Below are 25,666 nucleotides of genomic sequence, written 5' to 3' on the forward strand. Positions count from 1 at the left end.
GACTTAATGTAAACAAAAATTATATTGCACTTTTAGTCAGCAGCATGCCCTTTTAAAAAGCAATTTTAAGCAAGAAAAATGCCAACAAAATCTGTAATGTAACTCTAGTTCACCAAATCCTGAACAAAACCTCTCCACTTGACATTCTTTTCAGTCTTGCGTTTCGCCCAGATACTTACAATACCAGAGGATCTTCTATTAAACTTTTAGACAAACCCTTTGTTAGAACTTTTTTTTGGTACCAATTCTACTTTATATCAATGTATACTAGCCTGGAACTTTTTTCAATCTCTTTTCCCTAGACAAGACCTTTCTTCACTATCAATATTCAGGTACTAAGTCTCTCCCGATTGGGTGGTTGCGCTCTCACTTGATTAGGTGATTTACCCTTATCGGGGACAGTCATCCGATCGGGGAAAGATTGCGTACTGTTGAAGATTGATAGTTTATTTCAGTCAGAGCGTAAATGACTGGCTTTTGTAGAGTTCCGTAAAAACGAAATAGATTATAGCGCATGTGAAAGTAAAGAAAAAAATGGTGAGTCAAATGCTAACAGACCAAATCTACTAAGCATGATGATCTTCTTTGTTGCCAGGCCTCTATAGTGAATTGCAGTGTGATGTAAAGTTTTGATTTTGCATCTAGAACAATGAACATGTGCATGCATATGTACAGGTAAAAATATAAACAACAGACTACCATGCTTGAAGATATTAAGTGAACAAAAGAGCGACGCTAAATGGCTGTCAACAAAATTCTTTTGTCACACAAAACTGAATTAGAACAGGTTTAGGCTAATTTGTTAGTGCGTGGATATCTGGCTTAGATACTTTCCAAAGAAAACATGTTGGTTTATTTCAAAGTAGAAACAAACATTATTATACAATATGGCATTCTTTTTCCCTAGAACTTAACTCAGTAAATGTTGCTTCAAATTTATAAATTTTACCTTGTTGACGATGTTCCACCATTACCTTCAGTAAAAACTAAAAATATGTACACAAGTTTGTCTATGTGACGTCAAAAGTATGCACTTGGGTGACTCTAACACTGAAAATTCTCAATGTCCACCCGACTATTTTTTTTTCTTTTTTAATGGTCTATTTTGACATATGGAGCTGTGCTTCTGGACCCAAACATAACCTTGAATTTGTAGCATTGCTTTGTCCAATGTGCAGAGTTGGAAACCAATTGAAAAACGTATAGATAGGATCAAACATTTTAATGGACAGTTAGGAGATATTTAAAGTTCTTTGGAAACAATGCCTAAATTTGCCATGGTTTGTCTTTGAGAAATTTGACCTACGTTAGTCCCTAGTGGGTCTTGTTACCTATCCAACAGAAGGTGTAAGCTATTCCTGGCTGTTGTTAAGTTATTTGACCTCAAAATTTTATAAACAGGTTAGGAAAATTTAATGTCTTTTTCTGCATTATCAATTGGGGCTCACATGGTACTAAAACCGGTCCAATTTACCAAATTAGAGCTAACAACCAACCAATCATCATCATCATCATTCTTGGCTTAACGTCCGTTTTCCATGCTAGCATGGGTTGGACAGGGTATATTAATGACCCTCTTCCAATCTGATCTAGACTGTGTTAGATCTAAACTCAACTTCCTCTGTATCAAGTCTGTCCTTATAACCTCCTGCCAAGTCTTTCTCGGGTCTGCCTCTGGGCTTTGCCGCAGGAACTATCAAGTCTCTACACTTTCTTACCAAATTATCCTCCTCCATTCTTTTCAAGTGCCCCAGCCAATTCAATCTTCTTATCTGGATAACATCTTTAATTCTATGGAGACTTAGCCTGCTTCTTAGCTCATCTGAACTCTTTCTGTCTCTCAGACTGGCATTCTTTCTGTCTCTCAGACCTAACCATTCTCATATCATTCCTTTCTAAACGGTCAAGATCTTCCTGCTTCACTGCCCATGTCTCACTACCGTACAACATAACACTTCTTACACAGGCCTCATACAACCTACCTTTTACCTCAATTGACAGTACTCTGACAATCTGACGAATAATCAGAAAGCCTTTAACTGTAGTATTTTCTCACTGTTTATTACCAAGATGTAACACCATCTATATTTACAAGTTCATTCATAGTCAAGTGCCATGTCAAGAATGTTAAGAATTTTGCAGAATAACATTTTTTATGGTATATACTGTAACACCATCTATATTTACAAGTTCATTCATCATCAAGTGCCATTTTAAGAATTTTGCAGAATAACATTTTTTTATGGTATATACTTTAAACAAAACCATATTTGAAGGATAAATTCCTTACATCGGAACAAACAAACAAACATGGGATCACACCAAATTTACAAAAAAAATGACTTAAATTTTAACAATAAATGAGATGAGACAGGATTTGGGATGGATCAATACATAGATAAAAATAACTGGAAATCTTTGGACTTTGTTGTAGGACTATGGACACTAAATTTCTAATTTCTATTTTTTCAAAAACTTTGTAGAGCAAAAGCTTTTGTGAGTTTTAGGCCTGTCTATCTGTATAATCTTGTGGATTTGTTTTCCATTTTATTATTTTGTGTACATATTTGTTAGAAAATAAACAAACCTGTGCTAGCTCACATGAAAACTATTTATTTAATAAAATTGTACAAAACTTATATTGTTATATTGATTTGTTTAGATTTGACAACATTAATGTAATGGCAAGGCTTTTACATACCTGTAGAAAGGCTGGGCAATGGACAAGGTATCTGTCGAACTTTACAGCTGAGCAAAAAGCGATTGAGAAGCATGCTGGCGAAACAGCAGCAACGTGGAAGTACATAAGTTTGTGCGTTGGCTTACCAGTGTGTGGATTTCTGTTTTATAAAAATCTCATAGTTGGTGAAGAGGAGCACCATAGCACTTGGATTCCCTATGATCATATTCGAATTCGTAAGGTACCCTTCCCATGGGGACCGGAATCGTTGTTTCATTCCAAACATAATCTTGGACCAAACCAAGGTGAGCACGAAGAAGAAGCTCGAAAAGAAAATTTCATTACAGCATTTATACGCAACGAAATGGAACGTCATGTAAAGGAGGATTGGAAAGTACAAGTTGAAATGCTCGAATATTGTCATCAAAAAATGCTAGAACATATTGAACGAAAGAAGTTCCCTTCATACCCTCCTATGCCAAGTTATGCGCGAGTTTTTGGTTTGCCAAAATACGAACTTCATGACCCGAAATCACAAAGGCCAATTGGATTCGATGATTAAATGTTGTTTTCAGAACAGTCAATTTCTTTACATTATTGACTAAATATTTTGTTTTTCTTATCCATGGAAACCTGTTTATTGGTCAAATTGTATATACATACATTGCTCCTGCTGTTATTTTCTTCTCTTGTATTAGCCAGGTCGTAACATACACCCATTTTTAAGAGGCAGGAAATTTATTTTTATAGGCAAATATGGAAACTTAAGAAGTTCTTTTGCAGCATTTTTATGAGAAATTCTAGTATTATGCTCAAACCCACGTTCAGATGAACCTGACAGGTTTATATTTGCAAATTATAAAGATTTAACACATATAGCGCAGTTCATTGTGGAATATCGGTGTCTTAATTCGAAAAGTTTATTGAAAGTATATCTTCTCTCAACATTGTGTTTATCTTGTTGTTTCCGGGTCTCCAATCTTTCAGCACTTGTGAAGAATTTTCTCAATATTCTGAAAGCGTCAAGAAAAAATCAGGAATATTAAACATTCTTTAATATGTCAGGAAAACGTCAAAATTTTCAGATCTGTTTTTGAAGAATTACCTTTTTTTTTGCGCTCAAATGTCTTTTCTTCTATTATTATGCTTTTATCAAATTCTCATAGAGAGCTTTTTTTGTCTAAAACCAAGAATTTTATTTTTTTTTCTTTCCATTTGAAGGAGAAATTGCGTGATAATCAATACGCGCAAAATAATTTTTTCGTTGTGCGAAAATTAGTACAAACAGCTAAAAAATTAAGTGAAATGGCAGGAATTAAAACTGAAAGATGACAGGAAATTGTGAGGATAACGAGTTTAATATTGACAGGAAACACATGTGATTAATAGACAGCGTTGAGGTTTCTTCCAAAAAGCGTACAAGACAGGAGAAAAACAGAATGATTTGTTGATTAAGGATAACGAGTTTAATATTGCTGGAAACACATGTGATTAATAGACAGCGTTGAGGTTTCTTCCAAAAAGCGTACAAGACAGGAGAAAAACAGAATGTTTTTTGATTGAGGATAACGAGTTTAATATTGACTAGAAACACATGTGATTAATAGACAGCGTTGAGGTTTCTTCCAAAAAGCGTACAAGACAGGAGAAAAACAGAATGATTTGTTGATTTCCGTCGCCGCTATGCAGGGCGGAATCTTTAAAATCGCCTGATGGGAGATAGATATATATATAGATAGAGACAGCACAGAGCCCGGACGCTGTTAAGTTTTTGTCCAGGCTAAACGCTGTCAGGTAAGAATTATTTTATATATAGCTAAGTGAGAAAGGTGTGCTGACTAGCTAGCTATCTCAATTTTTGGTGCTGACTTGGATCTCCTTATTGGTGCTGACATCCCCTTGACGAAATTAATTATACTTGCTAGCTAGCTATGGAGCTAGCTACACAAAATAGTTCTTTGATAAGAGTGCCTTTTTTTCTTAAAGAGCAAGCAACAAAAAACCTTTATCCTGCCTTGCGTAGTTCTTCCATGACTGGAAACTCAACTCCTGTTCTTATGGGAAAAAGGGGGGCTAAAAATGCTCAAGTATGCCCGTTCGAAGGTAGATTACAGCGTAGCCCACTGTGTCTATATGATACCCAGTGATATGGACCTTCGTGTTGGAGGATTTCCCGAGTCTTTCAAGCTGTTTCCGTACAAAACCTTTCCCACCCCCAGCGGCAGCACCTCCACCACCTCCAGTAAGAGCGAGCACGATGGTTGATACGAGCAAGCCAACGGCGGAGACTATGCTCGCGATAGTCAAGCCTTGTTCCTTGAACAATATCTTGAGCTTTTCTAGTAAAGATGTGTCATCCCCTGCGATCTTCATCAGAGTCTCTTTGATCCCTTTCAGTTGGCTCTGGGTGTCTGAGGAAAGTAAACCGTGCGCTTTTTGTGCTTCTTCCTTCTGATCACGGAGTCCCTCTATCTCTTTCCTGGCCTTCGCAATGCCTTCATTCCAGATAGCTAGCTGCTACTCAGATACTCCAGGCGTAGCTTTCTTGCTCTCGAGCCTCTTCACCTTGCCTTCCGCTTTATCGAGATCGCTATCGTAAAATATCATCTTACCCCTCAGCTGCTTCAGGTTACCCTGCAACGTTTGAAGCTCGAGGTTGAGCCCTCTTCTTTCACGTTCCGTGAAGCTTCCATCCCCGCCAAATGAAGTATCTGCGATCAAGCTCTCCGTATCATCGAGCACGTTCTCGAGTACCGGCAACATTTCGATGTCATCAGGCTTTTCATTGACATTATCCAATTCGTTAAGGAGCCTCTGAGCCATCGTCTTACTGGCCGTGTGTGGTGTGCTATAGTCGGTAAGGCCCTGAGCCCGTAGGCGTTTCGCGCTCAACCTCCTCTGTATCTAGGCAACTGCTCTCAATTCCCCCCCACCCTTCGTAAGCTCCACACCATCGAAAAGGAGCTGGTTTCCTCGTGCTTTAAATTTGTCGCACATTTTCACGATTGGCTGACGTAGCTCTTTACTTAGGAGATTATAAAGATCGTCTACGTTCGATTTTAGCAACTCTCCCCTTACGTAGGTCGTGATATCTCCGCTAGGCAATTGATCCTGCTCTTCTGGTGTTGGGGCGGACCCAGGAATATCCTCGGATCTACTGAAAGATCCCTCCTCTCCCCCACGGTCAAGGTCCTCCGCCGTGAAATCGTCATCGAATCTTGGATTATCTGTCATTTATTCCACTCTCATAACGCTACTAATAAATATGTACGGAATTGAACTAGATCCATACGCAGAAACAAGGACTATGCTCTCCATAAAGAAGAGAGGCAGCGTGTGAAAGTATCACACCAAGCACGATTAACCAGAAAGAGGACTTGTACGTGAACATTCCCAATATGGGCATGAATAATGTCTTTTTCCCCGGCTCTATCAAACTCCTCTTTGACCTTGAAATCACGGGGACCAAAACGAACCGCACGATCGTTAACAACATCGGTAAGGCCTTGGGGGGACCTTCGCATCACGCTAAACAGCGGAGAAGTACAGACTACAGCAACTTGGCAGTGTACAGGGACCTTTGGCTGCCCAAATTTGAGCGCGAAAACGAATTGACACTCGAAGGTATTGGCGTACCGGATGGTGCAACTTGACAACTCCAAGTGAAATCTACATCCAAAGCTGGAAATGCCGAAGAAAAGGCGATTTCGGCAGCTTACGGCAACACTTTTTGCATCCCGCTCGGCAAAATGGTCGAGATGACGAGGGACCTACTCTTCTATCAAGCAGGCCTGCACGACAGACTACAGTTTGTGCTGCACTTTGCGCCATATATATACCAGATCAGGGTCTACCGAAGCTAAACCATACGAGCGGGTGCTCCGCAGTAAAGTTGCGAAAATGCAAAAGGCGAATACCAGCTATAATCTCCAGATCAATATACCGGCCAAGTCCTTAAAGGGTGTGCTGCTACTATTTCAAGATCCCGCTACAGTCAAGCCATACTTTGGCGTAAACAAGACGTTCTACAACCCCGGGATTGAGAAAATTGCGATTACCGTTGAAGGCGAGCCACATGAACTATATAGTCATACCATGCTACCCAAGGACCATTTCAAGCAAGTTGCGGGCTGTTTGGAAATGCGCACTCCACAGTAACCATAGGCTAGTTCATGACGAGTAGATACGCACTCTTCATAGACTTTAGAGTCTCCAACGATAATAAGCTGTACGGTTCGGGTAGGCCCTTGCAAAGGCTTAGCGATGGGATCACTTTGCACATGACCAAAGAGGCCGACGGAACCGGTGATAATACATGTTATGTATACTTGCTCCAAGACGCGCAGTTAAACATTTTGGATGGTAGGTTAGAGGATGTGATGTATTAGAATAAATGGCAACTCTGGCAGTTTTGGCAGGAGGGGCATTGATTAATGCGCTGGCGTTTAGCGGGTGGAATTATCTATTTGGTACATTGATGGGCCACGGTGAGGAAGAGAGGAAAAAGCATGATAAGGCCGTGGAACAATTGCAGGTAGCCCAGGCCCAATGGGTGCAGGACATGCAAGCCAAGATCGACTGGTATAACCATCATCGTGAGTTGAAGCGCGAGGCTGGTGAGTCTTTGAAAGAATTTGATGATGGCATGCGGAAGTATTATATCGCGACCATCGAGAAGGCTCTGCAGCTCTCGGACTATTATGAACCTTCGCAGCAACAAAAGGAGCGAACTGACGTTTATCGTGGGGTCCCTGGCCCTACTGCGTTTTGCGGTGTATAAGTGGGCCTAGATGCAACGCGGGACGTTTTTGACATCTAATAAATGTCAAAAGCACATATCATTACCGAGGCAGAAGCTGAAAGGCTAAGTCAAATCTATTACCAACCCGAACATCTCTGGTCTGGTCAAAAAGCGATCAAATTACTCACTGAACACTCTGGCTTTTCTGAAAAGAGAGTTATTCACTGGCTGTCTCGCCAACTGTTCTGGCTCAGGCATATTCGAGGGCCCAAGCGTATCAATTACCCTCATTTCACAATTACAAAGCCGAATGAAATGCACAAATTTGACTTGCTCTACATGCCCCATGACAAAGTCTATGGAAACACCTATAAATACATCCTCACAGGCATTGATGTTGCTTCGAGGTATAAGGTAGCGAGGCCTTTACGTACGAAAAAGACCAGCGAGGTTGGGGAGATGCTCAAGGACATATACAAAGCGGGATCTCTGCGTTATCCGAAAACCTTTTAGTGCGATAATGGTTCAAAGTTCAAATCAGACGTGAGCAAGCTGCTAGAAAGCAAAGGGGTCGAGATAAAGCGTGCAACGACCAAATATCACCACACTTTCACGGCTTTCGTCGAATCGTATAACAAGGTTGGTCACTGACGAACAGAGTAGTACATGGGTTAAACACTTGTATACTATCGTCAAGGGTTTGAACAACACCAAGACCGCGATGATTTGTATGAAACCTTCAAAAGTGATCAAGCTAGAGAAGGTCCCGCTTACGTAAAGTGAAGGCCATCCTGAAGAAAAGCCTCTACCCGATGATGGTCTATACTTGTATTTGCTGCGGCCTGGAGAGGAGCATGGTGATCAAAAAAGACGCGCGAAGGACGCCTGGTGGACCAAGAAAACGTATAGATTTGACCGTATTGTGACTGGTACCCGTCTCTTGTACTATTTGGCTGATGGGCCTGATCGAAGCTTTGTGTCGGAGGAGTTGATGCTAGTACCAGAAAATGTTGAAGTACCTCCGGAGCATGTTAAAGAGTAGTAATTTTCTCGATTAAGAGAACCATTTCACTGATTCGTCCGCTACGGGCAACTTGCTCAGATACTTTTGTGAGCATAATTTTTGTGGCTTTGATAACCCACAAAAAAACATGTGCGCGCTTACTTGATATCAATGTCAAACAGCTGTTCGAACAGCTTGAAGGTCGTTCCACGTGCCCCTCCTCTGCAAATCTATTGAATGCGTGAATACTATTGGCATTATCGATAACGACGATCTCTTCAGACTTGGGGTATTGATCTTTGAACCAAGGGAGGTGGTGAAACTCATCCTCATCAGGAGTCGTATGTTTATGATAAATCATGATCACATTATCCTTTCGGGGATCTTTAGCATGTGGTACATACAATTCACGAAGTCTCGCATTTTCTTGGCACTGTGCTTCAAGTTGTCTATCCTTTTCCTCGAGATCATCATTCAACACCACAAGCTGGCGATCCCTGTCCTCGAGGTCATCATTAAGCAGTGCCAGAGCTTGACGCTGCTCTTCGATGGCTACGTCCCTTTGCTTGACCTCATCCTGTAATTTTTCCACCCCCTTTTTCGTAAGCCACCTGGTAAGTTGTGCCGCCTTCGGTTTTCTAGAACGACGCACAATATCCAAGGCACCGTCCAATGCTACAAAAGCATCATGTGGATTTTTCCCGCCTCCCCGCATACCTGATCGGGGTAGGGTCTCGATTTTTTCCTCCAATTTATGGATCTCTTCCTCTCCTATTTTTTCGATACAAGACATATTTATTTAATTGAAAGTCGAGGCAAAAATGCTCCAAATTTCAATTGTACCCGCCGGGTACAACCGATGTCAGCGTCACACCAAAATTTTCCAGGTCCGAGGGTGTTCCAATCTCACATACAAGCAGGCATGCTTGGACTTTTTGATCTGATTCTTGATCGACTCCCAATCCGAGATCATGTTGGTTTCTTCATCCACCAGCTTCATGTCGCTGCGCCCGTGGGGGTACCATATAAACAATTGCATCTTCTGACGACGTAGATTTTTAGGTAAAGCCGTGTATGACTGCATTAACAACCATAAGCTATGCTTTCGATGTCTTCCACTGATAGCCAGCTCGAGCAGAGGTTGACGCTTCTTGTCGAGGCTCTCGTCAGCGATCATATCGTCAATGATAAACAGAGTCTCCTCGCCCGCTAGGAGCTTTGATAGTTGCTCGATCCAGTCGAACAACTGGTCTCGTGGCTCGATTAGGAATACAGAGTCATCCTTCCAAAACGATGCTCTATCGAGATAAGTCTTGTTCCAGCGAATTGTTGGACAAAAAATCACAAAATTGTTGAAGTGGTGCCTGTACTCGTTCTCAAGCAGATCCAAGACTCGCTGAGTTTTCCCGCACTTTGTAGACCCTGTGAAGATCGCCGTTTGTGGATCTTTAACGATGTCTAGAGTCATTTTATTCCAGGCTTATGTGTACCGGGGGTAAACACAAACATATAGCTGCTTATTTCGGCTTTGGAACTATGGATGCGGGAATCCAACCCTTTGCTACCGCCATCTCTCTTGAACCTCTACCTGCTGTGAAGTATACCACATTTTCATAACATTGTTAGTATCCATCTTGGTGCTGGGGCTCGAGATCCCGAGGAATTTCTTCCCCGCCATGGCTTAGGCAAAGGTGAACCCAAGGTCCACGACTGTTTCGTAGAACATATCGATGATCTCTTTTTGCTGAGATGTCACGTTTGTTGATGTTTATTAGAGGGTTTCATTCACGTTGAAAAGATCAATATCCAGCTTTCGCGCGGGCTTGGGAGCTGTGTGTACTTCTGCGGAGCCGTCGCTTGACGGCTCCGGGGTTTTAGTCGGCTGCTGCTCCATGGGCATGGGCAGCTTACGTAAAATGTAGAACCCAACTCCTACACAGGCGAGTATAGCAACGATGCCTCCACCAATGTATACACTGCCTGACTGTATAGAACTCACCCCAGAAGAGGTTTTGACTGTAGATTCTACTGTACCCTCTTGTTGCTTCAGTTTATTCTTTTCCTTCTTCAGTGCTGCCAACTTGTGACCCCACGCGACTCTCCCGGGGTGCTTTGCTGGCTTTGTGAAGACCATTACTTCTTGTGGTTGTTCAACACTCATTTTTTGTAAGTCTCATCACTTACAAAATCACCTTCAAACCCGTGACCTTGATCTTCAAGGAATTTTTTCTTGCTCTTCATCAACCTTCTCTTCAACTACCTTGGACATGGAGAGTTGGGTGTGATTAATCGTATGCGCAGCAATAAGCAAAGGTGTGAGAAACTTTCCGGAAGCTGAGTACGCTAGAACCCCCAAGTCAGCCATACTATCCTTGATAATATGATCATCCTCAATATCTTGCCTCGCCTATCGAGGGGCACTACGTTACTTATAGCCTTGGTGTACATAGTTATCGCGTGGGTTGATAGTGCTTTGGCAGTCTTTGACTCCTTTTCCTGAATCTCATGCTGAATGAACTCGGCATGTATTTTGTTGATGACATCATCCGATGATTTATCGATGAAAGACTCTGTACATTTCTTGGGTAAAAGATGCTGTTTACCTTGACGTATTGCATCTTTCAAAGCCCGGCGCTTGTCTATAGGTTTTTCACGTTGCTCAAACGCTTCTGCGGGTGTATCAACAACATCGAAAATTTCAGCTAATTCAGACATCTTTATTATTAGTCGTCTGTATCTCAAATAACCGAAGATGATCGAGACGTACGGGAGGAGTATAGCTATCAGTAGCGGGGCTTCCATCATTTATTTGCCGCTAAACGATAATGACCCCTGACGAGCGTTGCGATCTGGTCTGGTTGCACGATTCGCTTATCGTCTGCCCTATTGAGTGCCAGCTCGTTCACTTCCTGCGTGTAGATTTGATGTCGCTTGTTCTGGATACAGACCCAGGTCTTGTATATGTCGACGCCATCCTCCAAGCAGCGCTGATAGTCCTTAAAGCTGATGGAGTTTTTTTTAAACACTTCTTCACACCTTTCGCTTTGCGATCACCGCCCTCTTTCGTGAGACTTTTGTATGCATACAGCTTGGCTCTCAATGTGATGAATTCTGTCATGATCTTACCGCTTTGCCGATGTTGTTACCGATGGGGAGAGGTCTGTTGTCATCTTTGCTATAGGCACTCGTATCGAAACGTGCTTCTACATCATCGGTAATATCACGGTAAAAGTACTCCGTTCTGATGTGATAGACGAAAGTATCGGTGTCCATATAGCAGTTCCGCAGCTTGCTACCGTGCTTGGGCTGCATGTAGTCATAGTGAAGGTCGTACATTACGATTTTCGAGTTGTCCAAAATGGTTTGGCCAATATACACCGGCTTGTTCATCTTTACCTCTGTTTTACACATTTCCACGCCCATGAGATGACTGCTGAAGTAGTTCCCGCCCTTGAAGTTGGGCTTCATGACGAGGTAACCAACTGGATGTTGTGATGGTTTCTCAGGTTTACCATAGTTTTACCAAACACAGAGAGGTTCATAAGCTCGTAAAAGTCCTTCTCGAACTCATTTTTGGCGGCGGTTTTAAGCCTCGTGTTGTGGTCGATATAACCCCTGAGCCAGGGCTTCTGGTTAAACTGGATGACTCTATACACCTTCGTAAGCTCGAGCTCATGCTTTAAAGCTTGATAAATGGCTCTGATGTGCACCACGTACTTCCGCTTGTGCTCAAGATTTGGTATCAGTTTCTCGACCCTGTGAACCATCTTGCGCTCTGGCAGGAAAGGCAGCTCATGGTGCTTGTCGTATGATGACTCAGCCTCCGGGTCGTATTGATCCTCCATGTACCTTATTATTATTATTATTATTATTATTATTATTATTCCGAATATTTATACAGGCTATAGCCACGTCAGTGTTTGAAACACTGTTATCAATGTGGGTCCTGTGTTCGGAATGTATACATTAAGTATACACCGGCATTACCTACCCAATTTCCCTCACATGGCATGGGTTGACCCGTAGCTGTAGTAAAGACACTTGCTAAACATGCCCGCGCTGTGGACCGAACCACGGACCTTGTGATTGCGAAGCGAACTCCATAACCACAAGGCCACGCGCTTGGCTTTGGCATATCTGTACACAGCTTCAGTTATACCTCCACGGATACCTCTTTCAAACATCAGGAGCATGTCAGGATCCGCAAGGAGCTCCAGCTTGATCTCGGTGTACTTCAACGCTGCTTTCCATGCCAGGCCTGGTGCGCTGTAGAAATGGGCAGGATCGAGCTTGTATTTCTCCTGGCATACACTTCGAAAGCTCTGGAAGATGTCAGTCAAAAGCAGGACGTCCGCGACGAGATATCATGGTAGTCACCCATGTTGACCTCAGCACCCTTTGGATTGATGACATTCCAGACTTTTTGAGCGTGTTCGTAGTCTTCGTCGCTGATCCTCTTCATGTTCAACTTGCTATAGAAGGCCTCCTTGGAAGGTAGATCAGTCTCTTTGAGTCGTCGCCAGCTATCCATGTACTCGTAGGGATATACACCTTTTCTGCGCATGAGTTTAAAGGTGTCATCCTCAGTTAAATACCAACGGAGATTTTTGCACTGTTCATCATCATCGATCTTCTTGTGCGTTTCACCATCACGGTGATTTTTACGTTGAAGGAGATCTACTTTTCGGTGTTTTCAGCGATGCAACCAATGTCGTGGGTATCATACTTCTCCCCCAGTTCTCGAATGAACAAGTGGGCGTCGTACCCCGAAAGATTGTGGAAGATCACGGGTACATGGCTGGGTATCTTGTACTTGAGATTGCAGGTGTTGTGCGCGGCACCTCTGTATAGACCTGTGTAGTGACAGTGGTCTCGAACTTTGCGGTTCTTTGGGTTATCGTTAAATGGTTTCATGCAGATGTGACATGTCTTTACCGCTTCGTGTTGTCTTTGTAACACCTCCGTTAGGGGCAGCATGTCATGCTGTGGGAAGGTAGCGTAGAGCCGCTTTACCTCATCCTCCAGGTGTTGAATGAGCATCTTCACACAGTCCTTACCACGGTATCTCTGCAAGGGATATGATATATCACCATAGGCGAAGGTACTATATGTACACCAGCCACATGGTACGTGCTTGTTCAGCTTTTTTGTCTTGGTCTCCTTCGCATTCTCTTTCATTGGGATCAACAAGCTCTCAAAATCCGCATAGATGGCGAACGGTACCTTGAGCTGCTGCTGACTATCCTTGTAGGATAGCCACTTTTTCTTTTCGGTTGGCATCGTGATCTTGACCGCTTCGTTATAAGGCTTGCAGACAGTTTATACAGAAGTGCATCTTTGCATGATTCTTTGATGGCTATATAATGACTCTTTTTATCATCCGTGAGGAGTAGTAGATTAACCTGTTTCTCGCGTCCGTTGTATGTAGATCGACGCAGGATATTGAAAGTCTTCCCCGTCACGTACAAGACGTTCACCGCGATGTCCGGGTTGTTCTTCTCGAATTTGGTGATATCCTTGATGCTTGTGGGAAACTCGATGCCCTGCCAGTTATACTGCTGTATGTAAGGTCTCAGCTTGGTCACGCGTTCTGGATGATCACCGATATCCCCATGATGTAGAGCGGCGATTATGCACTTCTCGTCCTTGTTCGCCAGGTTAATGATAGCCTTTTTGGTGGCTATCCACTTGTGTGCTTTGATATATGAGGAACCCCTTGTTCGTCGTAGCATATGGAAGTCCACGTCGAGATGCATGATTCGACTGATCGTGAAGCCACTTTTGGGCAGCGCTGGGTTCTCCACATGCGTTTTGACTTGGGCAAACATCTATGCCGGGGATGCGGAAACTTCGGAAGGTTCTATGGTGAGCATGCTTATGTTCTTGGGGCGTGAAATCTAAGTTCGGCTGCTGCTCGTCTTTGGCATGATCCTCCCTTGCCTCTTCTTCAACTTCACCCATCAGGGTCTTCTTTGCCCCATCATAAAGAGCAAGGATGCGATTTTTTACTGATACAGATATACCTTGCACCGACTTTCTAATACCCTCTGGTACATAGTTCAGAAGCCAGTCAGACCACTCTCGCAGCTTACTCTTGACTACTGGACGTGTCCTCGCCATCTCTTGACGTTCAAAGACATTCATGGCTTCGGGTGTGGGGAGTCGAGGTTCGATCTTACTCTTAATAGGACGGGTTTTTGCCATCTCTTGATGCTCAAATATATCCAAGGCATCTGCTGTAAATGCTCCTGGAGGAGCAGGTTGTTGAGAAGCCTCCAGGAGTGCAACAAGATTGGCTTTGCGTAGCTTGGAATAGCGCGCAAGTCCACGGGTTCTCGCAATAGCGTGTAACTCTTTCACGGAGTGTGTATTCATCTTTATTGTATGTAGATTTCAACCAAAGGTTCTGGGACAGTATTCAATTGCACAATCTCTATTTTTTGTTGATATCAGCATTATTCCCGTTAGTCGTTATTGTGCATGCGTGGGATTTTATCGGAATCGGATTTGGTCTCGGATTTGTCGGAATTGGGATTTCGGGAATTTGTCTTCGTCCGTCGACTGTCCCAGAACGAACATTTTCCTATATATATATACATCAGGAAAAAATCACGAAATTACCCCTCACAAACACACTGACTCATCGTATTATTATAAGAGACAAACTGTTTTGTCTATCTATACCAAGAAATATCACCTGAAGTACAGACTAAGCTTGCGAGTCCGATCGGTACGCTGGCCTAAAGTAATATTTCTCGGAAGAGATGGATAAAACAGGTTATGTTGTATTTAAAAACTGATAGCTATTTTGTTTAGATTTGTAGAAATCAGGATTATTTTTTTATAACGCATTCTTCTAATGAATGTTTATGTGTGCATCATCAAACATGTATTGAAAATTATCAACATTTCTTGATGATGATATAGATGTAGTGTTTTTTTTTTTTATAAATTGTTCGAACTGGGTCTGACATGTGTTCTTGCTGTTTACTTAAACACCGTGTCATATGATTTCGAACTTTTGATGTTTTTGTGGCCACTTAATTGAGAAAGCACTGTTTCTGACGTTCTGCGATAAGTCGGGGAAGGACATTATCCTCGCCAGAACTCTTAGTTTATTTCAAAAAGCTCTGGGGTCGAGAATGGGTAATGAAGTTTTTTTTCGGATTCTGCACTACTGCGGATTAGAATAGTATAAAAGCACGTGTCGTATGTCCGGGCAAGCCTCGGTCTATGGTAGCGTGGAAGCATCGCAAACTTTAACTGTCATGAATTACTGTAATTTTCGTTTAATGTACCTCAACGGCGCAAATAATCAAGAAAATGTTGGCGTGGAGAAGAACAGACGGACATCGACAACTGTAAAGTGACCAGCTTTACGGTTCTCTTTCTTGGAAAATGCGCACAAAAGATGCAATCCACACTTGGCCGTGAATACTGATCAAGTTGTTAATCCAATTGCTGGTGACAAGTCGGTCAATGTCAAATACAAAGATTTGTGGATATGAAATATGTTTTATAAAATATGTCACGCGATGTACCACTCCTACGAATTTACCAAATCCAAAATTGTTGGGTTTTTTGTTTTAATTTTCTGTTAGGGAGATGTAAAAAGAACATGAAATACAACATGATTTTTGAGTTTTTAAGTATGTAGCAATGTTATTTGTTTACATTTATGGTTGCTATGACGGTAAAAGTTACCGAATACAATATGAACTGTGGTGTCTATCTATACCGAAAAATATTACCCGAGGTCAAAATATAAGAAATTAAAAATAATCAACATTTCTTGTTGTTTCTCTGGCGGAGTGATTCGAAATTTTGGATTTACTCAATTATTGAGTATGTATGTTTGTGTTTGAACGATTCTCTGGCAATGTTATTTGTTTAAATTTGTAGTTATGATGGTTGCTATGAGGTTAAAAGTTATACCGTGCTATATAAAGCCCGTTATCGGATTATTGTTAACTAATAGCTATTTTCAACCGGTTTAAATTCGTAGCGCTGATTGGCTAGCTAAAGCCTCACGAAACCTCAAATCACTCCGCCAGAGATACCCAACATAATTCTTTTTACTGGGAAATCAAAAAAGTATGTGTGAGAAATTCCATCCTATTATTCTCGAAGAAGGCTTAGCTAACTAGGCCATATTTTACAGTACAGCCCAGGGTATTCAATTATCATTGTATTATGATTTCAACTTTTCGTTTCAACTTCAAGATAGCTCTCCTCCTCATCTCACAAGTGCTCTGTATTTTCATTTTTCTTTAGGGAGAGGAAACTGTTCTACCTTGCGGACGATGTCTTGCGCTTTTCTGATGAGCTCTTAGACCAGCAAGTTGAGAGTATGCCATCTTACACACAGAGCAACTAAATGCAATATTAGCAGTTTTTTAATCATTGGATATAAGAAAAAGTAGTAGTTTTGCGCAAAAACTAGTACGTGTGAAAGTCGTAGTTATAATAATATCTAATATCGCATCAGGTGATTTGTAAGGAAAAATAAATGCGGGCGAAGTATACTACAAATAAGGTAGCTTCCAAATATCTAGATATAGGTAGGGTTAGGGTTAGGTGTCAGAATTTTTAATGACAAAATCAAGTTACGCAGAAAGTTGGCAGTTATACAACAACTGTTATACCTGTATGGTCTTTCTCCAGTATGAAGTCTAACATGGTTTCTAAGAGTCGACGATTGGCTGAATGATTTTTTACAGTATTTACAATGAAACGGCTTTTCAAGTGTATGTATTCTCATATGGGAACGCAGATTGCTTCGTGAGTTAAAGCCTCTTCTGCAGACAGTACAGTGTAGCCTCGTCCTGATGCTAGAAACTTCGCCGTGACCTACACAAAATAATTTTTATTCGTCGAAGATTAAACTTTTTAACACAAAAACAAAATGGTGATTTAACTTTGTCCCCTGGTGACAAGGCTGGAAGTAATTACCATCCCACTTCTTTTTTAATGTATTAAAACTCGTTCCCACGGATTCTCTTACGCAGGAAATTTGAACATTTTAATTTTATTTCCACCGTCCCAACAGAACGTTTAATCCGTCTGGAGTCCAACCAAAATATTTAAGGTGTTTCATTTTTTTCACACTACTGATATTGGCCCTTAGTCTCCGAATTTGCTTAAGTTACTGACATGCCACCTAACTCGTTATCACTGAACTTTGAAATATCAAAATAAACGCCTCTACAAAAAAGAATTAAATTTTCTATTTCCTTGACCAACGCTCAGCATGACTGACGTAGAGGCAGTATCTGGCTAGAAATCGAATTCAAAGACAAAAGATTGTCAGCGAAAAAAATTTTGAACTTTTTAAAAACATGTTTAGGAGTCCTGGGTTAAAGCCATGAAAAAACCCTACTGATCATGCATTGTTGTTCGATTGGTCAGTAAAAACCAACCTTGTCCCCAGAGCGTCTGGTATCTTCCCGTTGTCAGAAAAGATAAAAGATGCCCTGTGTACGAGGTTGAGTAAAAACAATTCATTATAAAAAAATATCACTTAAGTATCACCCAGGCTCAATCAAAATTTGCTGATGCTTATAAATTATAGTCATAATATTCTGGCCTTTTACAAAAATTAAATACGAGGTAAATAAATGAAGCCTGGTAATTAGGTTAATACTTACCCCAGTCTTCAGGAAGCACTTGGTGTAATTTCGAGGGGAAGTGTAGTCGATGTTGCGGTATACCTAGAAACATATCAACATTGCTTCCATACCACACAAGTAACTCTTGGTTTGGTGGTATGTCTTTCAAAGCGTAATAAAATATCTTCTCATTCCCATGCTGAACGATTTCAAGGTTTTGTTCTTGATCACTGCGAGCACATTGTACGTAGCACATCCAATTGCGGTCTAACTCATCTTTTCCATCTATGAAGTGATTCACCTCTCCATTACGGTCAAAAATCTAAAGAAAAAAGTTAGCCTGGATATTGTTTAGCAACCTCATTTTCATGGCTTTTTACCTGATGAAAAACCGCCTTTCTGACAAGCTTTCGAATAAATTTGCATTCAGATGGCAATACTATCGATTTACTTTTTCCATACTGGCTTAAGAAACTTTCTTGGGTCATTGTGACATATTTGACGTCATAGACTACCTATTCCTAAGGCATGTTGTAATTACCCAATTGATTGAAAAAATTATCCTTCGGCCGTGGAAGTAATAATACATGGATTAAAATAAACATCGCATTATAAATAATACCTCCCACATGTAACTCGAGTCTTCAAACCTGTTTCGAACATCAGGAGTGAAAAGTTTGCCGGTGTATGGACCCATCTTTGTTCCTTTTTTTACCCATGCTGAAGTAAACACGCCTAATGGTTGACAAGGTATTGAAGACGGCTCTATTCTTAGTTGGTTCGGTAAATTTACTGTTAGTGGGTTTAAAACACACTTATTTGCACTAAGGTTGCCCATAGTATCTAACGAAATAATACAGTGAAAAATTCATATGTACAACTTATAAAGGTATGAACACCAACACGACAAGAACGCGTTTTAAAAACCTCGTATGATATGGCTCTAAACTATAAGATGACTCAAAACAATGATGGGTACAGTATGCATATTATAGAACAGTAGTAGAACAACAGTAGTAGAATACAGTACAAGGCATATATACATTATACAATTTTCAGAAGTGGAGGTGATTGGCGGAAGTATTAAACAACCATGCTCGCTGAGAGAATGTTTGTGTCAAAAAATATTCCGGTGATCGACAACTTTGAAAGGGTGCCAAAGAAATGGAATTATTGACATCATGCGACGAGAGACTTACCTTGATAAGTCGTGGGATCTTTGAAAATTGTTTTTTTTTTTCCGAACAAATAATTTTGCAATACTTCAGCTGTAATTCCATGTGTGTTCACACCTTTACTACTTATAAGCGCATCAACTGAAAACGAGTTCACTAATCGCTCTGTCGGTACCATTCCGTGGTAAAATGAAGGTAGTTCTTTAGGATACAATTCCCTCCTTTCAAATGATTGCTATCTATTTTTAACAAATCGTTTTATTTTTTGTGTTAAATATATTTTTCGCCTGCCAGGTATGACTATATTTAACCTTATCGCAATTATGCAGCCCTCGAAATTAATATCGATAACAAATCCGCGTACAACTTTTTATATTTTTTGTGCGACCACCTGTGTGTTAACATTTATGCGCATGCGTAAGAAGTAAATGTCTAAACAACACAGGGAGAATAAAAATTTATTTTTATTGTATTTTGGTTATAAAATTATTTACTGATGTATTTTTAATTTTGCGTAATCGCATTTAACACGGCGAAGAAGAGAAGATGTAAATTTGTTTAAAAATGATCTGGTTAGTTAAAATTTCTTAAATACGGATAACCGGTACATTATACATTTCAAACCCGGACTCATTAGAAATTAGAAACTTTAATAGTGGGGCGTATGTCTAAGTTCTAGGTTGTTTTCATCATGCTTCATTTATGTTTGTATTTATCACGTTTTATTATTTGTTGGTCTTTATTTAAATTTATAATTCTCTCGAAGTAAAAACTTCAAAAAAGTTTTTTTTTAAAAAAAGAACATAACATAAACCGAATGGATCGGTTACACGACCCTCGTTTCCAAGGAGCTTTTTCCTTATCATGAATATGTGGGGGAAAAAGTCCTAAGTCATATCAAAAAGGCGAAAATCTCTGGGAACGAAGGTGGATTCGTCTTTCACCAATTTTGCAATATTACTCGATTGCAGCTTTAAAATTAAACTTAGATTTGTAAATGTAGTTTTTTTTAAAAAATTACGTGGTTCCTTATCGTCGTTTTCCTTTTTATTTTATATCAGTTTTATAACTTATTTTTAGCACAAAAACAAAAGTAAACACCATCATAAATCTTCTTTATAAAATAGTTTTTTTAAAATTCGTTTCTAATAATTGGGGACAAACTGTGTCACCGTGGTATCTGGGCAGCGTCGATGCAAAATAGCTTTAAAAAAGCTGAATTGTCCCTCGTGACAATAAGCACAACTAGGGTTTTTAAGGGCGTTGAAGGGTCCAGGTCAACGCCCCGGAAACAAACGCCCTCTAGCGGTTAAAATGGCTTAAAATCAACCCTTCAACTTTTCCATCCGAGTTGGAAAAGTTGTTTCTTTTACTTCAAATCGTGTATTTTTTCGTGTATAACAAATAGTTACCATTACGCAAGTTACGGTGTTATATTAGGTGATCATCGTAACCATTTGTTATAACATTTGAACAGTTGTTTTTGAGAATTGTACGCATTTACTACCGGCAGATTTGTAAACAAAAACTTATCCAATCATTTTTTATTGTGCCAATATGCTAGTGTCTACTTGCGGAAAATGTCCATATTACTAACTATTACTGAAGAAAGTGTGGAAAGAAAAAACTCATTGGTGGTTTCTGAATGCAGGTGTTCATAATCGTCTGACATTAATACCAAGAAAAAAACTCATTATTCTAGAAATATCTTTTTTTATCAACTTCTAAGAAATGCAACTAAACAGTATACAAAAACCATACGAATCATACAAATCAAATTCTACGAAAGTCAAACTAACTAAATGAAGAAACTGATAAAAGTACACTCTTCAATATGCAATGCCCAACAGTTATTTGAGGGTAGTTTAAAAACCATTGTATTAAAACATTGCTTTTGCTTTAAAGTGCGAAAGGACGTTTTTCTTCTTTCCTTAGCCTTTTTGCATTTTTCATCTACCATGCTCCTAAAATGTTGGTGTTGGATGTAGTAACATCGAAAAAAACGAGATAAGAATAAATTCTAGTTGAAATATTGGATAAAATTCTAGATATGATCAAACCCCAATAGAAAGAAGAATAGGTAAACTTGGAGTCGTGGAGTTGAGTAGTTAGGTAGTTGCCGAGGTGAGAGTTAAAGAGTTACTAAATTTTATGGTTGGTAACGAGGTTGAAATTCGTATTTGCTTTCTTTCGTAGAATCTATTATTTTTAAGTACTTTTAACTCGCGATGCGTGAAATTCACCTTTCCCGAATTTAAATTATCAATTACATCATCGGCATGAAAACGAGGCACTTCTTAGTAAACTTTGTAAACATTAAAAATACAGCTGGTGAGTGTTATACTTTTATGCGTTCTGAATGATCTTTTATTGTGTATTTTTTTAAAGGATTGCAGGTGTTTCATAACGAAACTACTTATAATTTATTTAAAAATATACTTGTCATGTAAAAGAAGAATATGTATTTGTGATAGCGATTAGCAGTCAGAAAAGTGAGCAAGAAATTGATCATAATTTAATTTATCCAGGTATATGGACGTCTTGACTTAAGGAGCAGCAAATTGCAGGTTATGGTAACTTTTGTTGCGTACCGTTATGCAAAAGTTCTACTCTTAATAAACCCAGAGTTATACAGGCATTGGAATGTTTTCATTTCCATCGGATCCAAGTTTGAGAAAACAATGGGTAAGCACCATTTCAAGATATCGTAGAAGGGGAGGTAGTGATGTGTTCGCAGTAAACAAGAACACAAAAGTATGCGAAGTCCACTTTGAAGTCCATTGTGTAAAATTGGGTTTTGGCTCTGGACGGAAAACATTAATCAATGGCTCTGTGCCAAATATATTTACGTTCAAACAAAATAATACAACACAAAAAAGGAAAAGTCCGAAAAAAAGAGCACTTCCAGTAGTAATCGAAAGAGATTCTGAAAGCATATAAGGAAGTTCTTCATCTTATTCTGCTGAGATCACTGAAGAACAACCTAGTTTTTCCGCTCCTGTTGAATTAGAAACTATCAAAACTGAAAATTCAATGTTAAAAGAAAAACTAATTGATGATACTACAAACGACTTTACTGAACAGCTAGGTGTGTGTAATGCTGATTTAATTTACATCAATCTTTTGGGATTAATGCAGGATTTACATCAATAAACTCATAGGGTTGTGTTTTCGTTATGTTTTGAATTATTTGAAGATATTAATATATTAATATTAGTAACAACCTTGATATTATGTTGTAATGGTAGTAGTTGGTGTGACAATGTAGATCCGACAAGAAAGTTCGCATATTTAATGTTGTTTTTTCTTTTTCGTGTACTGTTAGTACAATCAGCAAAACAACCCGTTTGTCAACCATAAGCATATCTTCTTGCAGTTTTATTATTCCTGAACTTATGTTACACAAACTATCATCAATTATAGGACCGTATAACGTTGTATGGATACCTTTTTGTCAACAATACTTTTTACAGGGTTAAGCATAACTGGATCTTTAAAAATTCTGTTTTTAATTGATACGCCCCATTGTCTGGTCTTGCTTGTGCACGAGATTTCGTCTGGAATTTTGTTTAAACCATTTAATGAATAGTCTGCTAGCTCAAGTATTAATGCCATTATGTGATTGCAGGACAAGTACACACAGCTGATACTACTGTACCATTCACTTTGTCAAGACATACTTTAATGTCTCAAAATTCTTTTTTCATGCTTGCTTTATATCTTGCTTTGACATAAAAAGCAAATGTAGTTGTTGATGTGAAAATGCTATCAGCAGATATGTATCGTTCATCCCTAAACTTTCTGCCACGCTCCAAAGTCTTAATAATTGTCACACCGTGTTGTTCACCACTATTTTGTCGATGCATTTCAATTTCTTTTATCGTGAACGATGGCATTCCCTCTATGTTTTCCCCCACGCTTTTTCTTGAGTTTCATCGGAGACTAAATCTTTTTTTCCCCCAATGTTATTAAGCAAAATATCTCTCAAAGCATTGTCTTCCTCCATGTTTATATGAATGCGAATTATTTTTACCAAGATTTGCCTCGTTTTCATGCACGCAATATTTTACAAAATACAAATTCGGGAAAGGTGTATTGCGTTGGAGATACTACAACACTAAATCATACTCACTTCAAATTAAAAAAAATTATTTAAATTGAAGGGCAGAATTGCCACAAAACTAGCAAAATATAATTCTTTATTTGTTTTCGGAAATCCCCACGATTTATGACGCAACACAAAAATATTAGCTCGAGAACGTTGGAAGTATTCTGGTTGGTTTCTTGATACAACGCCAGATGTTCTAGAGAATCTAGGACTCAGGTGTTAACTAAATCAAGATTAAAAAAAACTTTCTCTTACGATTTTCTTTTGCATGAGGTTGCGTCAGAAAGGACCTTTTCAGGTTTCTTAAATTTCCGTTTCTTAAAAAAACATAGTCGAGAACGTCGATAATAATTAAAAAAAACAAGGATTGCCAACCTTAGACAAACTACATCAATAATTATTACCGTACCGTATCTGCCATTTTGAGGCATACTTATATCTTGATACTTGATAAGTTAATTTAGTGTAGCTAACTATCGAATTCGATGCTTAGAGGAGCTACGAGAGCTTAGAAGAGCTAAGAACGCTTAGTAAAGCTGGATTTCCAATAAAAAATATTTAAAAAATATTCTTGATCGTGTAAGAGCATGTCTTTGACCAAAAGATGGTATTCTCCTTTTTCTTTCCTTTCTAGAAACAGTTTTCTCACCCAAAATTTTCTTCTTCTTCCTGATAAATTTTGTTTTTTCAAATATAGATAAAATATAGATAAAAATTCTGTAATTAGAATTACAGAACTTTTAGCATTCACAAATTCCGCAAAAATATATTCTGCAAAATGAAGCGCATTTATTCGCAAAAAAGGTTCCACAAAAATTTCTTTTGCAAGTAACTTATTTTCGTAAGGAATCTGGTTCTGCTTTTAATTTTATTGAAGTTTGTTGTGTTAAATCATTACAAGGGATAAGTCCCAACGAAAAGATAAGATAATGATAATTTAGTAAAAATATATTCAGCTTTAATGCCAGATAGTACACGCTGCAAATAACACAGTTAGAAAACCTAGTATGGTGATGCTCGTTACAGAAAAAGCATTAGAATAAGTGAAGATGAAAGTCCATGAACCAAATAAAAAAACAGAAAGAAGAGGTAAAAAATATTCACTGAAATCCAAATCATTTGAGGTTGTTGCAGCTTGATTGCTACGTCCCTGCTGAGTTTGATCTGATATAACACTGTGAAGAACGCTTCCATTCATCACACCAAGATAACGTAATGGATAAGCTTCTCCATTCAAAACCCGACCAGAATAAATCAATCTAATAGTGCGTCCTTCTGCATATTCCGTGGGGAAGCATTTTCTAGACAAAGATATAAATTATTGTATATAGTTGCAATGTTTTAAATATCTTAAGAGAAATTAGGATGAACATCAAAATATATCAAGTAACACATCAAAATATATCAAGTAACACATCAAAAATAAATGTAAAGCAGCAGGCTTTTTCAGGAGAGGTGTGCGATAGCACACACTAGAGACTGGGTTTTATGAAAATTTTCAATATTTTAGGGTTTGATAATTTATTTGTTTTATTAGAGCATTTATGGTACAACACTTTAACCCTTCATGTGCCTTTTGGAACGCAGGTACCAAAATTTTTCAGGACTAACGTGAATGTAAAAAATAAACAAAAATAAAAAAACAACTGTGAATGGTAAAATTTTAATTTACACTTTTTATATTATAACCCTCTAGTTTCTACGAATACCTAAGCTCAGAGCTAGTGAAATTAAGGACATTTGAGATGTGAAGCCACTGTAAACAGTCAGGAAAGAAAAAAGAAACCAGAAAAATAAGGTATTTTATTCAAAAAAAAAATTGGGAAATGTTTGTTTAAATATATTAAAAGGTTACAAATAATCAAGATAGAAAAGCTAATATATATTAGATATAAAGTCTGGGTTAAAAACAAACATTGAGATTATATTTATTTAAAATATTTTCTTACTGTTTTAAATCTTTCAGTTGCATATTTTTACTGACACTCAGTTGCTGCGAATTTTCATGGTGTATCACACGAAGTTGTATCATATCATTACTATCATCATGCACTGTCTCATTTTGTGGATCAGTAGGTCTATTTTCAGAAGTGTTACATGGAATTTCAGGATATATGTTGTTTTCTTGCTGTGTTATATTGGCACTGTTGGAAGTCGGACCAGTTGAATCAGAATTACTACTGTTGTCATTATTTTCTGGCACTGCTTCTGTTGTTTGGTTTGGAGCAGTACGTCTCGCAGGTCTCAATATATACAATGGAACTACAACTGCTAGTAGTAACGTTATAAAGAAGAAAATAAAACTGACTTCATTATCAAGGCCTTCTATAATTTGATTCATGTTGTTTGAT

At 39.1% G+C, this 25,666-nt stretch overlaps 3 protein-coding genes across 3 annotated transcripts; 1 reads left to right on the forward strand and 2 right to left on the reverse strand.

The window, feature by feature from the left end:
- The first annotated feature begins 2,624 nt into the window (after positions 1-2,624).
- Positions 2,625-3,347, forward strand: LOC130621780 (uncharacterized). Its single transcript, XM_057437126.1, has one exon. It carries the CDS (start codon positions 2,682-2,684, stop codon positions 3,240-3,242), a length of 561 nt encoding a protein of 186 aa, XP_057293109.1. The 5' UTR covers positions 2,625-2,681; the 3' UTR covers positions 3,243-3,347.
- Positions 3,348-15,860: 12,513 nt separating this feature from the next.
- LOC130621775 (PR domain zinc finger protein 12-like) lies at positions 15,861-19,703 on the reverse strand. The gene is made up of 5 exons (XM_057437117.1): positions 19,232-19,703; positions 18,655-18,875; positions 18,072-18,354; positions 17,070-17,274; positions 15,861-16,797 (listed from the first exon to the last, which is right to left on the reverse strand). Exons 1-5 carry the CDS (start codon positions 19,383-19,385, stop codon positions 16,695-16,697), a joined length of 966 nt encoding a protein of 321 aa, XP_057293100.1. The 5' UTR covers positions 19,386-19,703; the 3' UTR covers positions 15,861-16,694.
- A 4,545-nt stretch (positions 19,704-24,248) lies between these two features.
- LOC130622351 (uncharacterized) lies at positions 24,249-25,666 on the reverse strand. The gene is made up of 2 exons (XM_057437809.1): positions 25,265-25,666; positions 24,249-24,616 (listed from the first exon to the last, which is right to left on the reverse strand). The coding sequence occupies exons 1-2, from the start codon at positions 25,654-25,656 to the stop codon at positions 24,274-24,276; spliced, it is 735 nt and encodes a 244-aa protein (XP_057293792.1). The 5' UTR covers positions 25,657-25,666; the 3' UTR covers positions 24,249-24,273.

Source organism: Hydractinia symbiolongicarpus, chromosome 12, assembly GCF_029227915.1.
Source record: "Hydractinia symbiolongicarpus strain clone_291-10 chromosome 12, HSymV2.1, whole genome shotgun sequence".
In the NCBI taxonomy this organism is placed as follows: Eukaryota; Metazoa; Cnidaria; class Hydrozoa; order Anthoathecata; family Hydractiniidae; genus Hydractinia; species Hydractinia symbiolongicarpus.

What these genes read in the sequence shown, in the direction of transcription:
- LOC130621780 (XM_057437126.1), top strand. Translation starts at nt 2,682, where the DNA reads ATGGCAAGGCTTTTACATACCTGTAGAAAGGCTGGGCAATGGACAAGG.
- LOC130622351 (XM_057437809.1), bottom strand. Translation starts at nt 25,656, where the DNA reads ATGAATCAAATTATAGAAGGCCTTGATAATGAAGTCAGTTTTATTTTC. An exon ending in CAACTGAAAGATTTAAAACA is followed by an intron (nt 24,617 to 25,264) that starts GTAAGAAAATAT and finishes ATCTTTGTCTAG; the next exon opens with AAAATGCTTCCCCACGGAAT.
- LOC130621775 (XM_057437117.1), bottom strand. Translation starts at nt 19,385, where the DNA reads ATGGTACCGACAGAGCGATTAGTGAACTCGTTTTCAGTTGATGCGCTT. An exon ending in AGATCCCACGACTTATCAAG is followed by an intron (nt 18,876 to 19,231) that starts GTAAGTCTCTCG and finishes TTATTTCGTTAG; the next exon opens with ATACTATGGGCAACCTTAGT. An exon ending in AGTGCTTCCTGAAGACTGGG is followed by an intron (nt 17,275 to 18,071) that starts GTAAGTATTAAC and finishes TATTTTGTGTAG; the next exon opens with GTCACGGCGAAGTTTCTAGC.